Raw genomic sequence first — 13,148 nt, 5'->3', positions numbered from 1 at the left:
TATGTTTTATGCTGTTATTACATATGATTATATCACTGTTTTAAAGAACATGTTTTATATAAATGTCATCATATTATTTGTATCATTCTGCAGCTTGCTTTTTTTGTTCAACAATGTGTTTTTGAATTTTAACGATGTGGTTACATATATATACTCTAGTTCATTCCTTTCAGCCATGTTGTAATAGTCTATTCTTAGATGAATATCAGAATTTATCGATTTTTTTGATTGATGGATATTTCATTGGTTTCAATTTTTCACTAGTACAAGCAGTGTTTAGTGAATATTTTTATGCACAACTTCTTTTTTTATTAATTTATTTTATTGAAATATAGTTGATTTACAGTGTTGTCTTAATTTCCGCTGTATGGCAAAGTGATTCAGTTATACGTATGTATATATATTATTTTTCATATTCTTTTCCATTATAGTGTATCACAGGATATTGAATATAGTTCCCTGTGCTGTACAGTAGGACCTTGTTGTTTATCCATTCTGTATATAATAGTTTGCATCTGCTAATCCCAAACTCCCAATCCACCCTCTCCCACCCCCCTCCCCCTTGGCAACCACAAGTCTGTTCTCTATGTCTGTGAGTCTGTTTGTGTTTCATAGATAAGTTCATTTGTATGCACAACTTCTTATCCTTGGGCTGTGTGCAAAGCCAACTGGAATTTTTCTCACAATTCATGGTTGTGTGTGGGGAGCTTATTTTAGCTATTACATTTCTCCAGTCTGTAGGCTGCAGTAGGTCTATTCACTATGCAACTCTCTTTTTTCCCTGCCACACAAACAGAGTCTGCTTTCTATGAATATGGCTCCTCTGTGTGATTTCTTTGTTTGGGCTTTTCTGCTTTTTGGAACCAAATCTGGTCCAAAGAATCTCTCTGCACCAGTTTGTGTGCCCCACTTGAACTGTAGGGGTTTTTGCTTTGGCCTTTTAGTGGCTTCCTCTCACCTGGGAGAAATGTGCCTTGACGGGTCTTTCTGTGCTTGCAGCCCTGCGTGGGGATTTTCTCTGGTGTTTGCTCCCACATTCCTGTTTGATCTATATTTTGGCAGCTTTCCCATCTGTTTTGTAGTTTCAGATATCTCCTAGCTTCATCAAAGATGGGGTTTTCTTGCTCTTTTTTAAATTTTTTAAATGATTTTGAAGAGAGGAGGAAATACTGATTTTACTCTGCCATATTTGAAATAAGATAGGACTTGTTGCTATACCATTTATTTCATCTCTTTCCTGGGATCTTTTCAGCTTCTCTGATTAACCTACCCTGCCTTCTCTAAAATTAGTGGTTTTCTTCATGCCCTTGCCAATGGGTGTCTCTCTTCAACTTTACACTCTCTCTCCAGGCCATTTTTAGACTTCCTTGGCTTAATCACTTCTACATAATAATTCATTGATTCGCTTTCTCTCCAGAATTTGAATTCTGGTTTCTGCATCCGGCGCTTATCAACAGCTCATACATATCTGACTGGCATCTTAAATTTAGTTGGTCTAAAACTAAACAGTTATTCTTTTCCCTCCCTTTCTTAGTTTTCCAGGCTAATGTCCTTTGCATCATATTGAGTTGTCTCAGGATTTTACAGAAGCAAAACACAGTATCGGCATTTGTCTAGGTCAAGTGCTTCATGATGCACATTGATGTAGTGAGAACTGATCCCTAAGTCAGTTGATTCTGTTCCATCTTTGTCTCTCAAATTTGTCCTTTACACCTTCATAGCCACTGCCTTAGAGCTACTTGATTTCCTTCTTTCCTCTCTTGTCTACTTCTAGTTCATAACGGGCATACAAAATTATTGCTCTAAAACAAAAATCTGCTATTACTTAAAACCTTCCTTAAGTCCCTGTAGTGACTCTCTATACCCTGTAGGATGAAGTTTAAGCTATTTAATATGGTAGACTTACCTCTCCAACCTCATCTCCCATCAGACTTGTTTCATGTTGCAGTACTGGTGACTACTCTCATTTCCCAAACTAGTCCACTGTTTCATATTATCATAGACTGTGTACATGCCGTTTCATCTGGCTGGTCTCACCTCTTCCCAGTGGTTAGCTTGTTGAAATCCAGGTCAGGTAGCACCCACTTGGCAGGGCCTTCTGTGTTTCCCCCCTCAGTATCCTCCAACTAGCAACTTTTCCCTCAATTTTATACACATTTAAAAAATTGTATTTATCACATTGAATTGCATTCTCTGTTAGATATTTTTTAATATTCTTTTATAAAAAAAAATTTATTTATTTATTTTTTATTTATTTGTCTGTGCCGGGTCTTAGTTGCAGCATGTGGGATATAGTTCCCTGACCACGGATCGAACCCAGGCCCCCTGAATTGGGAGCACGCAGTCTTAACCACAGGACCACCAGGGCAGTCCCTCTCTGTTAGATTTTGAGCTCTTTGGGGCCTCCCTGGTGGCGCAGTGGTTGAGAGTCCGCCTGCCGATGCAGGGGACACGGGTTCGTGCCCCGGTCCGGGAGGATCCCACATGCTGCGGAGCGGCTCGTCCCGTGAGCCATGGCCACTGAGCCTGCGCGTCCGGAGCCTGTGCTCCGCAACGGGAGAGGCCACAACAGTGAGAGGCCCGCGTACCGCAAAAAAACAAAAATAAAAACAATAGATTTTGAGCTCTTTGAAGGTACCATTTGGATTTTATTTATCTTTTTTCCCACAGCATCTAGCATAGTGTCTGGCATATTAGAGTCACATTGCGGGTTCCCAATAAATGTTTGTTGTATTGATGAATTTGTTGAATTAAATTTATATTTTTACTGTATAAGCATAGTGCATAGCAGCTGTTCAAGAAATGTTTGTTAAATTTTAACAAAAATAAATCTAAATCAAAAGGTTTTGGCGACTTTCTACTTTCCCATTTGAGGATCATTTCCTAATTCTCTACTTGAGTACTGCATTAATACCTTTACATTTTGTTATCCTTTCTGAAATTTCTTAAGACTCATGGTACTATGTTGGTAGTATAAAATGATCACTAAATTAACAGCTGGTGAAAATTGTGCTTTGTTAGACTTCATTTTTTTTCTCCTGTCAGATGAAATCAGCTTTTGAGCCCCTGTAGTAAACTTTTATTTCAGATATACCTTTGCACCTTCAGAATTTTCTTTTTTTTTTTAATTCTGTCTCTTTATTTTCTATTTGATGAATCATTGTCATCATATTTTTGTTTAATTCATTAAACATAAATTTTTAAAATTTAATTAATTTCTTTGGCTGCATTGGGTCTTCATTGCTGCATGCGGGCTTTCTCTAGTTGCAGCGAGCGGGAGCTACTCTTTGTTGCAGTGCGCAGGCTTTTCATTGTGGTGGCTTCTCTTGTTGCGGAGCCCAGGCTCTAGGTGTGCGGGCTTCAGTACTTGTGGCACGTGGGCTCAGTAGTTGTGGTGCACAGGCTTAGTTGCTCCACAGCATGTGGGATCTTCCTGGACCAGGGCTCCAACCGGTGCCCCCTGCATTGGCAGGGGGGTTTTTAACCACTGTGCTAACAGGAAAGTCCCAACATAAATTCTTTAAAAAATAATTTCTTTTAGTTCTCTAACGCTATATGTAATAGCTGCTTTGAAGTCTTTCTGAGCTGAGCATCTGGGCCCTCTCAGAGATGGTTTCCTTTTTTTTTCTTTTTTCTTTTTTGTCCACACCTCATGGCATGTGGGATCTTTGTTCCCTGACCAGGGATGGGACCTGTGCCCACTGCATTGGAAGTGTGGAGTCTTAACCACTGGACCGCCAGGGAAGTACCTCAGAGATGGTTTCTATTGATTCCTTTTTATTCCTGTGTATGTGTTATACATTCTTGTTTTCTTTGTATGTCTCATAATTTTTTAGTTTGGACATTTTCAAAACTGGACATTTTATTTTTATTTTTTGCAGTGCTTAGTATTTATTAGGTGCCTTGAGTTTTGGTATGTATTGACAAAGTATATTGTCTATTCCTCACAATAACTTTGATATTAGAATTCTTTTTTAAAAAATTTTATTGAAGTATAGTTGATCTACAATGTTGTGTTAATTTCTGCTGTACAGCAAAGTGACTCAGTTATACATATATATATCCTTTTTATTTAATATTTATTTATTTATTCTAGGCTGCGTTGGGTCTTTGTTGCTGCGCACGGGCTTTCTCTGGTTGTGGCGAGTGGGGGCTATTCTTCGTTGTGGTGCGTGGGCTTCTCATTGCGGTGGCTTCTCTTGTTGCGGAGCATGGGCTCTAGGCATGGGGGCTTCAGTAGCTGTGGCACAGGGGCTTAGTTGCTCCACGGCATGTGGGATCTTCCCAGACCAGGGATCGAACCCTTGCCCCCTGCAGTGGGAGCATGGCGTCCTAACCACTGGACTGCCAGGAAATTCCCCTCTTGTTTTTATTTTTAAGCCTGGCTTCATAGGGGTCACCCCTGGGTCAGCATAGCTTAGTGATCAGCCAGTGATTAATCAGAGGTTGTGCCTAAATACCTTGAGCCAGTAAGGAGTCCATCTTTTGCTGATAGATCTGTGTATGGTTTGGGGAATGTTTCCAAAGTCCAAGCAGTTTACAAGTCAGCCTGGCTTTTTTTTTTTTTTTTTTCCCCTGTGTTTTCAAGGCATTATGTCTAGCCAAGAATGTCTAGCCAACTTGGGACCTCTTCAGTCTTTCCTGAGTATGAGTGACTTTGTACATGTACACAGCTTTTTATATCACAAGGGATAAGTGGAATCTTAGCAAGGCCCACTTTGGCTGTCTCATTTCTTGTATTTTTCTGTCAATTTTCTAGGTGGTTTTTAGTTTTGTTGTTTGCCCCAACAAGTATCACGACTTCAGGCTAGCTCTGATGTTGGCTTTCCTAAATTGTTGCCACTGAGGATTAGAATTGTTTTTGAAAATGTGCCTGGGCATGGACTTTTCAGTCCCTCCAGCAGGGCAGTGGAGCTGTCCACCTGGGTAGAACTTATGCATCATGACGCTGCGGGTAAGGATCCTTGTAGTCCCAGGCTACTCTGCCACAGGCTCTCTCTGTTCTAACTGAGAATCAGTAGATTTTTCTTGAATAAATGCTTCTCATTTTGTTGTATGCCTTCCAGAGTCTTTAAATGGTTTTTTTGGCCGCACCACGTAGCATGTGTGATCTTAGTTCCCCAACCAGGGATCAAACCCGTGCCCCCTGCAGTGGAAGCTCGGAGACCTAACCACTGGACTGCCAAGGAATTCCCTAAATGGTTGTTTTTGACAACTTTGTCTAGCTTTGTCATTGCTTCTTGGGGAGGATTTACCAACCTCCTCACTTAGTCATTTCTGAAGACCTGCTGATTGGTCAGTTGATTTTTGACAAAGATGCAGAGGCAATCTAATGGAGAACAGATAGTATTTTTATTAAATGGTGCTGGCACAGTTGGACAGTCATACGTAAGAAAATGAGCCTCAACTCATACTTGGTACCATATGTAAAAATGTACTGAAAGCATATGATAAACAAATGTAAAACTTAACCTTCTAAAACTTCTAGAAGAAAACATTGAAGAGAATCTTTGCAAATCATAAATATGACTAAGAACTTGTAGCCAGAATATATGAGACTCTCACAATTCAGTAGTAAGAAAACAACCCAATTAAAAATGGGCAAATGACTTCATTAGACACTTTCTCAAAGAGGACATGTGGATGATAATGAGCAGATGAAAAAAGTGTTCAACATCATTAACCATTAGGGAAATGCAAATTAAAACCACAATTAGGTGTCACTACACACCGGTTAGTATGGCAAAACAAAAACAAAAACATAACCCAGAGAAATGATAATACCAAGTATTGACAAGGATATGGAGCGACTAGAACTCTCATACACTGCTGGTAGAAATGTAAAATGGTACAGTCACTTTGGAAAACAGTTTGGCAGTTTCTTATAAAGTTAAACAACATATACTTACCTGTGTCCCAGAAATCTCACTTCTGCATATTTACCCCAGAGAGATAAATAACTTGTACATGAATGTTTACAGTGGTTTTATTCTCCAGTACCTGTACAGTGTTAGCATATAGTTGGTTCTCCATAAATATTTGTTGAGTAAATGAATGACTTACTGTGATTATTAGTGAGGTTCAACTCCACCCCTCCCCATATTTTATTGGCCATTAATCTCCATGACAGGCAAATGATACCTAAATGATTAGCCTTTTCAAAAAATGATATCGCAGTGATTGATGTGACAGTGTATCCCAATGATACAATCAATTTTTTTATAAAGAAAGAAACTTCTTTAAGGTAGAATCTACAAACTTGAATATATAAAGAGAGTAACACTATATGTGTCACAGACCTCTAGTACTGAATTATATTGAGACTTAAGTTAATTTAAAAAAATCTTAAATGAAGATGTGTTTTACTCCCTCACTTTGTTTAATATGCACTTATTTTCTTAGAAAGTATCATCAGAATTACAGTGTCTTCTCTGATACAGAAGTTTCTGGACCCATTTAAAGATCTATGGCAGAGATTGTAAATTGGCAGCCGTTGAGTGAATTTGACCACAGATGTGTTTTGTTTGGCTTGCAGAGTATTGGTCAAACGTAAGATATGGACCAGCATTTCACTCACTGCAAAAACTGGCTGGAATTGAGTAGTATTTCACCTTATGGACAGGGAATGTGGTCTCCAGTTTGCCATAGCTCCTACCACTCCATATTGTTTACCCAACAGTAAGGCCAAATGTGGGTTACCATATCATTGTGCTTATGCTTTTGTTTTTCTTATACCTGGCCCCCTCATTCACTTATGATGCTTCTCAGGCTGTAGTATTTCATGATGATAGACTAACTTTAAAGATACAAAAATGTTAAAAATATCTGCTAACATGGTTAACATGGGTATTTTCTTAATGTAGTGTCTTCATTGGCTCCTCTGGCATGGAGCTGATCTCTCACGAGCAACCATGAGAGGTTGGACAGCAGCTCACATAGCTGCCATCAGGGGACAGGATGCTTGCATGCAGGTAATAATAACTTTGGTTACTTTTTTTAAAAAATTCAATAAGTTTAATTACTTTAGCATAGTTCTGTTGGGCTATTGCCTTTATTCTAATAATTTGATCCCATAGACTTAGTAGTTCTGTGTTCTAAACAAAAACTTACTGGATTCCAGGACTCATATTTTGGTACCAACTGTTACTCAGACAGATTGTATAAGATCGGAAATTATATTATCTCTAAAGCAGTTGGCTATCTGTTTGGGTTGTTTTAAGGGATGTCATAGTCATGCCCAGATTATCTTCTTTATAGCTTGCCATGCCTAAAATTCCTCATTTAATGTATTTCCTGGCCAGAGTTATACATTAATATGTGGCAGGATCTAGTTTATTAGAGTAAATAGACTTAATCAATGTTGTGAAATGGACTGGAGCTTCGAGGAATACAAAATCATATAAGCAAACAGTCCCTGCCTATAAGAAGCCTGAGATTCTATTGGGAATGACAGTAGCTTTACTCAGTGAGTTACAAAACAGTACAAATCACAGTCTCTGAGTAAGGTTCTCATGAAAAGTATAGATGAGAAAAACTGTAGAACTTAAGAGAAGATAAGGGAATCATAAATGGAGGAAATGAAACTTCAGCTAATCCTAAAAGAATGGGTTGATTTTAAAAAGATAAGTAGTGAAGAAGCATTGTAGGTAGGGACGGTGTCAGGAGCAAATAAAAATAATGATTTTAATTTATTGAGCACTTTGTATGTGTCAATCACCGTCTCCCATGCATCACTTCATTTAATACAATAATCTTAAGAGTTTCCCTTCATGTAGATTAGGAAACAGATTCAGAGAGTTAAGTTCGTTGCTTAAGTTAGTGACAAAGCCAGGGTTTGAACCTAGACTTTGTCCCATTAACCTTTATGCTGTAATTCTATGTGAAATCTTTGAATTGGAAAAATGAAGTGTGTTCAAGGAATATACCATTATATGAGTTTGACTGAGTGTAGATGATTTGTTCTGAACTAAGTTTAGATAAAGCCAGACTTGTAAAATGTCTTAGGAATAGAATAAAGATTCATTTGTATAGGAAAGAGAATTTTATATGTATACTATACAAATGTATCTGTGTGTATATATATGTATATACACACACACATACATACATACACACACATGCACATAGACATTAACAGGGGAATGTAGTAATGAAAACAATATTTCAGGAAATTATTCTAGCAAGATGTATCCAGGATTATGTAGGATGAAGAGGGTGTTTGGAAGCAAGATAATCAGAGACTTTTGATATTATCACTAACCATAGAGGGTGAGATTAGTTGGTGGCAGTGGGAAACAAAGAAAATTATTTAAAACATCTTGCATAGCAGGCATTGGCAAAGTAGTGAGACTGTAAGGTTTTGAGTCAGAACGACAGATAATTATGGCACTATAGATAGGGACATCTGAAAGGCAGGGGAGGTTCGGGAGGAAGGATGTTGAGTTCAACTTTGGCCCATGTTGAGTTTAAGGTGCCTATAGGTCATTCGGGTGCCGAAGGACAGGGCAGTTGAAAAGGACACTGGTGACAAAGATTTCAGGAGTAATAAAGCTTAGAGAAGAGTACAGAGTACTGAGGATTGAATGGTGAAAAATGTTACTAGTAGGGATGGGAGGAAGCAGCGAAATGAGTAAGGAATTCAGAGGAGAAAGAGAGATAGAGAGTCAGGACCCATTAGCGCTGTGCAAATGAAGGAAGAAGTTGAAGTCAGGCAGAGTATCACTTACAGAATAAAACTAAGGGGAATAGCACTTAAGGAAATGCCATTGAACTAGAGAACTCTCTATAGGGAGAGGTTGGCTATATTTCTATGCAGTGATAGGGACAGCACCCAATTTGCAGGTGGATTTGAAGTCGAGGCATTGAGGTATTTGAAAAGTAGGCAGTGAAAGGAAGGAGCAAATACAATAGTAACTTAAGGGGACATCAGGGTCAAATGAAGCTTTACTTGTTGCTTTCCTTCCTCTAAGCATTAGTTTAACCCACTCCCTCTCCCTTGATTGTCCTTCTGTTCCCCAAAGTGATCTCTTCATTCTTAGAGCTTTTGTGATGCTTTGGGGTACTATACTTTGTAGTTGTTACTTACCAAGGACTGCTTTGTATAGTTGATTGTCTTTGTCTCTACATATGTCCTAATTCCCTAAGTTGATATATCTTCATATTCTTTGTAGTGACATAGTAAGCACTCAGTGTATGGTTTGTGATGATTATTGACTAGTTTGTTAATGGGAGTCAGGCAAAATTATGGATACTGTTCTTCCTAAAACTCTTGGTAGGAATTATGACTAAGTAAACTTTTGCTGAGATGCTGGTAAATATAGCCTGGTTAAAAGAAAAAAAGTCTGAGGGAGATAAAACTGAAAAATATTTGCTAATAATTTTTTAAACCAATTACTCTGTATATTATATAAAGGGGTGTGTTGTGTATATGATATAACCCATGTACAGAAATTGAGCGAATTGTAAATTCAGATGGAATCTCCTCAGATGCCATTAGAATTTTGATTTGGAGTTTAGAACTGGTTACTTTAGTAATGAAATCCTTTTATTGTATTCAAAACCCAGTTAATAAAAGATTCTGCTTTTGAAATAGAGGAAGTTTAAATTTCAATTTTATTAGCTTAGCATTAAATTATTTAACTTAATGGTTGTTAATCTGTGCTCATGAAAAGTTTGTTTTATAAATTGTATGTACATGCTCAAATCAGAATGTGAAATTGGGTATACATGTCTCCTAGGCAATGTTAAAAAGGATCTCAAGCATTTTCTTAGGACTAACTAAGAATTTCTCACACTTTGTGTGTAGCACATATGTAAGAACTTACATAATAGCTTAGCTATAGGTTAACAAATTCCTTGCCTTTAAATAATCTGCATCTGCATTTATGATTTAACATCTATCTTCATATAAACTCATTCTTATGTCTCTACTTTCAGACTCTTATAATTAATGGAGCTAATCTGGCAGCTCAAGATGATCGTGGATGCACTCCTTTACACCTTGCGACAACACACGGACATTCTTTCACTTTACAAATAATGCTCCGAAGTGGAGTGGTGAGGGATTCCTGTTAATAAGTGAGAATGTATAATGATATGGACTATAGTCCATACAGTCCATATCATATGGACTAACATTTGGTGGTCTGGTTATCTCTTCCTGACTTTGTAAATCCCTTATGTGACTTTGAGGAAGTAATTTGATCTCTCTCTTTAGCTTTTCTATCTTTAAACATGGGAGCAATAATTTAGATAAATCATCAACAACAACAAAAAAAACAGCTTAGTGGTACAAAATATTTCAGAGGCTATGAATTCTTCATGTCAGTTCAGAGTTTAACAGGGAAGATTCTGAAGCTTCCAGACACATCTTAACCAGGGATTGTAAATCTTTCTGACTTGCTGTGTGTTTACCTGTTTCTTTGGTAACTCTTATTTCATACACTAATTTAGAAAGTGATTTATACCTCCAGAAATTTCATTTATTGTGATATTTATTTTTAATATTACCCAGTGGCTGTAAAAAGTAACTTCTTATAAGAGTTAAATATTTTTTCATTAACTCTTTGGTTATGCTCCCAAGGATAATATTTGATCATTTGAATCCATCTCTTTCATTTTATTGGTCAAGAACTTGTGACCAGTAAAATGACTAGTTAAGTTCCTTTTTAAAAAGAACCGATTTTTATGTGGCTAGTTATGTTCTTTTTTAAAAGACTTTATAATTTCATTTGTATATTATTAGCTCATATGTTCAAATCAGTGGTTGCAGTAAATATTTCTATGATATTTAGTGTTTGCCTTATAGTTTTAAGAACAGCCTCCAATTCTCATTTGCAGAATTAAGCTGCTAGACTTAGTGTTTCCCCTACAAAACGTAAAATAACTGAGTCCTTGTGAATGTTACCTCTAGGATCCCAGTGTGACTGATAAGAGAGAGTGGAAACCTGTGCATTATGCAGCTTTTCATGGGCGGCTTGGCTGTCTGCAACTTCTCATTAAATGGGGATGTAGCATAGAAGATGTGGACTACAATGGAAACCTTCCAGGTATTCGCAAAAGCAAATATTTTGTTTTTCTATTAATGTAAACTTTAACAATGTTTGATCATGTTTAAGAAATTTGAACTGTCATCATTCTGATATTTCCTAACAAAACTAAAGTAGTAAATATGTTGACATGAACATTTTTTATCTTATATTATGTCTATGTTATGTACCCATCATGTGACTGATTTTTTTTTCTGGAACCATATTAGCAAAAGAGAAATATCCAAAATTAAACTTGGATTTACTCTTCCCACCAGCTGTTTCCCTCATCCACTCTCTAGTGTTATTGTTTTTTAACTTCATATGTCTCTTCCCCACAGATTACTTAAAAAAGTAATAGTACGGATAGTGGACACTAGTGTATTTGAGTTAATTTGCTAATTGCAGTTGTCTAGCCTGCGGTCAACTAGCCAGCTGAGACCTATACTCTTAAGTACCCTGTCTTGTTCTAAGAGGTGCTGTAGAAGTTCAGAAGAGAATTAGACCACAGTGAGATTGGTTACTGAAACAATACTTGAACTATGTCTTAAAGGAATCTTAGGTAGCAAACAAATGAAGGGGAAGTCCAGGCAAAATAATCACTTTGATTATTAAAAACTCCCTAGATCCCAGTGGATCTATGATTACTTAGCTTGGCATGCTGGGCCTTCATAATTGGCTCTGACTTTCCTCCCTGCCCTCATCTTCCATCCCTTGACACTGCTATCTTGGATCATTTTGCTTCTTTCTGAAGGACATCCTTTAGTGTTCATTTAGTGAAGGTTTGTTGGTATGACTCTCTCGATTTTTGTGTATCTGGAAGTAACTCTTTTACTCTCAGTCTTTTTAAAAAAAATTTTATTTTTGACATATACATACAGAAAAACGCCCAATTCAAAAGCACAGCTCACTAAATTTTCACAAGTGAACACTTCTCTGTGACCATCAGCTAAATCAAGAAACAGGGTAGTCTCCTTCGTGTCCTCTTTCTAGTTACTGCCAACTTCCAAAGTTAATCACTACCTTGACTTCCAACATAAAAATTAGTATTGTTTTTTTCCTGAACTCCATGGAATAAAATAATACGCTGCTGTCCTTTTGTGTGTGGCTTCTTTTGACTTTCCAAAGTGGTTGTTATCAATTTATACACCCACAGGCAGTGTTTAAGGCTTTCAGTTACTCCACTTTCTCATCAGCACTTGACACTATCAGTTATTTTAGTTTTAGTCATTCTTTTGAGTGTATAGTAATATTGTGGTTGTAATTTGAATTTTCTCTGATGACTAGAGATGTAGAACATCATTTCATATGATTAATGGCTGTTTAGTTATTTTCTTCTGTGAAATACCAGTTTGAAGCTTCTGCACTTTTTTTTTTTTTTTAACTATACGCGGGCCTGTCACTGTTTGTGGCCTCTCCTGCTGTGGAGCACAGGCTCCGGACGCGCAGGCTCAGCGGCCATGGCTCATGGGCCCAGGTGCTCTGCGGCATGTGGGATCTTCCCTGACCGGGGCACGAACCCATGTCCCCTGCGTCGGCAGGCGGACTCTCAACCACTGCGCCACCAGGGAAGCCCTGCATATTTTTTTTTTTTTTTTTTATTGAGTTGTTCCTCTTTTTTTCTAATTGAGTTGTAGGGGTTCTTTATATATTCTAACCACAAGCTCTTTGTCACTTACATGTGTTGCAAGTATCTTTTCCTTTTAAGTATCCTTTCCATTCTATTGTCTTGCCTTTTCATTCTTTTAAGATATCTTTTGATGAATAGAAGTTTTCATTTTACTGTAGTCCAGTTTAATAAGCTCTTCCTTTATGGTTAGTACTTTCTGAATCCTGTGAAAAAAAGGTAAGGAAAGACTTTTTTTAACAGAATTCAGAAAGTCTTCATGAAATGAAGACACTCTTTTATATTATCTTCTAGGAATTTTATTATTTTATTTTCACATTTCCACCTGGAATTGACTTTTCTTCAATACAAGGTAGGGGGGAATTTCATTTTTATTTAGTTCTTTATTGAATTTGCCTGATCACTTTGTTAGTCTCTTGTTGCCCGCTCATTGAAAAAAAAATCAACTTTTATTTCCTTAAACATGTATCATTATTTTATAACCATGTGTAGTA

At 37.3% G+C, this 13,148-nt stretch overlaps 1 protein-coding gene across 7 annotated transcripts in view; it reads left to right on the top strand.

Moving 5' to 3' along the window:
• The window catches only part of ANKRD42 (ankyrin repeat domain 42), a 55,289-nt gene that overhangs the window by 5,940 nt on the left and 36,201 nt on the right, over positions 1–13,148 (top strand). For 5 of the 7 annotated variants that reach the window (XM_082844911.1, XM_082844909.1, XM_082844915.1 and 2 more), the window contains exons 3-5: positions 6,864–6,971; positions 9,937–10,056; positions 10,913–11,048. In XM_082844911.1, the coding sequence (XP_082701037.1) occupies positions 6,864–6,971; positions 9,937–10,056; positions 10,913–11,048 (364 nt within the window). Of the gene's footprint in view, positions 1–6,863; positions 6,972–9,936; positions 10,057–10,912; positions 11,049–12,993; positions 13,007–13,148 lie in introns of those variants that run through there. The other 2 variants (XM_082844910.1, XM_082844914.1) reach the window with 2 other exon arrangements.

Source organism: Leucopleurus acutus (genome assembly GCF_964270905.1).
Source record: "Leucopleurus acutus genome assembly, chromosome: 8".
In the NCBI taxonomy this organism is placed as follows: Eukaryota; Metazoa; Chordata; class Mammalia; order Artiodactyla; family Delphinidae; genus Leucopleurus; species Leucopleurus acutus.
The sequence above is the reverse complement of the archived record's forward strand: the minus strand, read 5'-3'. Positions and strand labels throughout refer to the sequence as shown.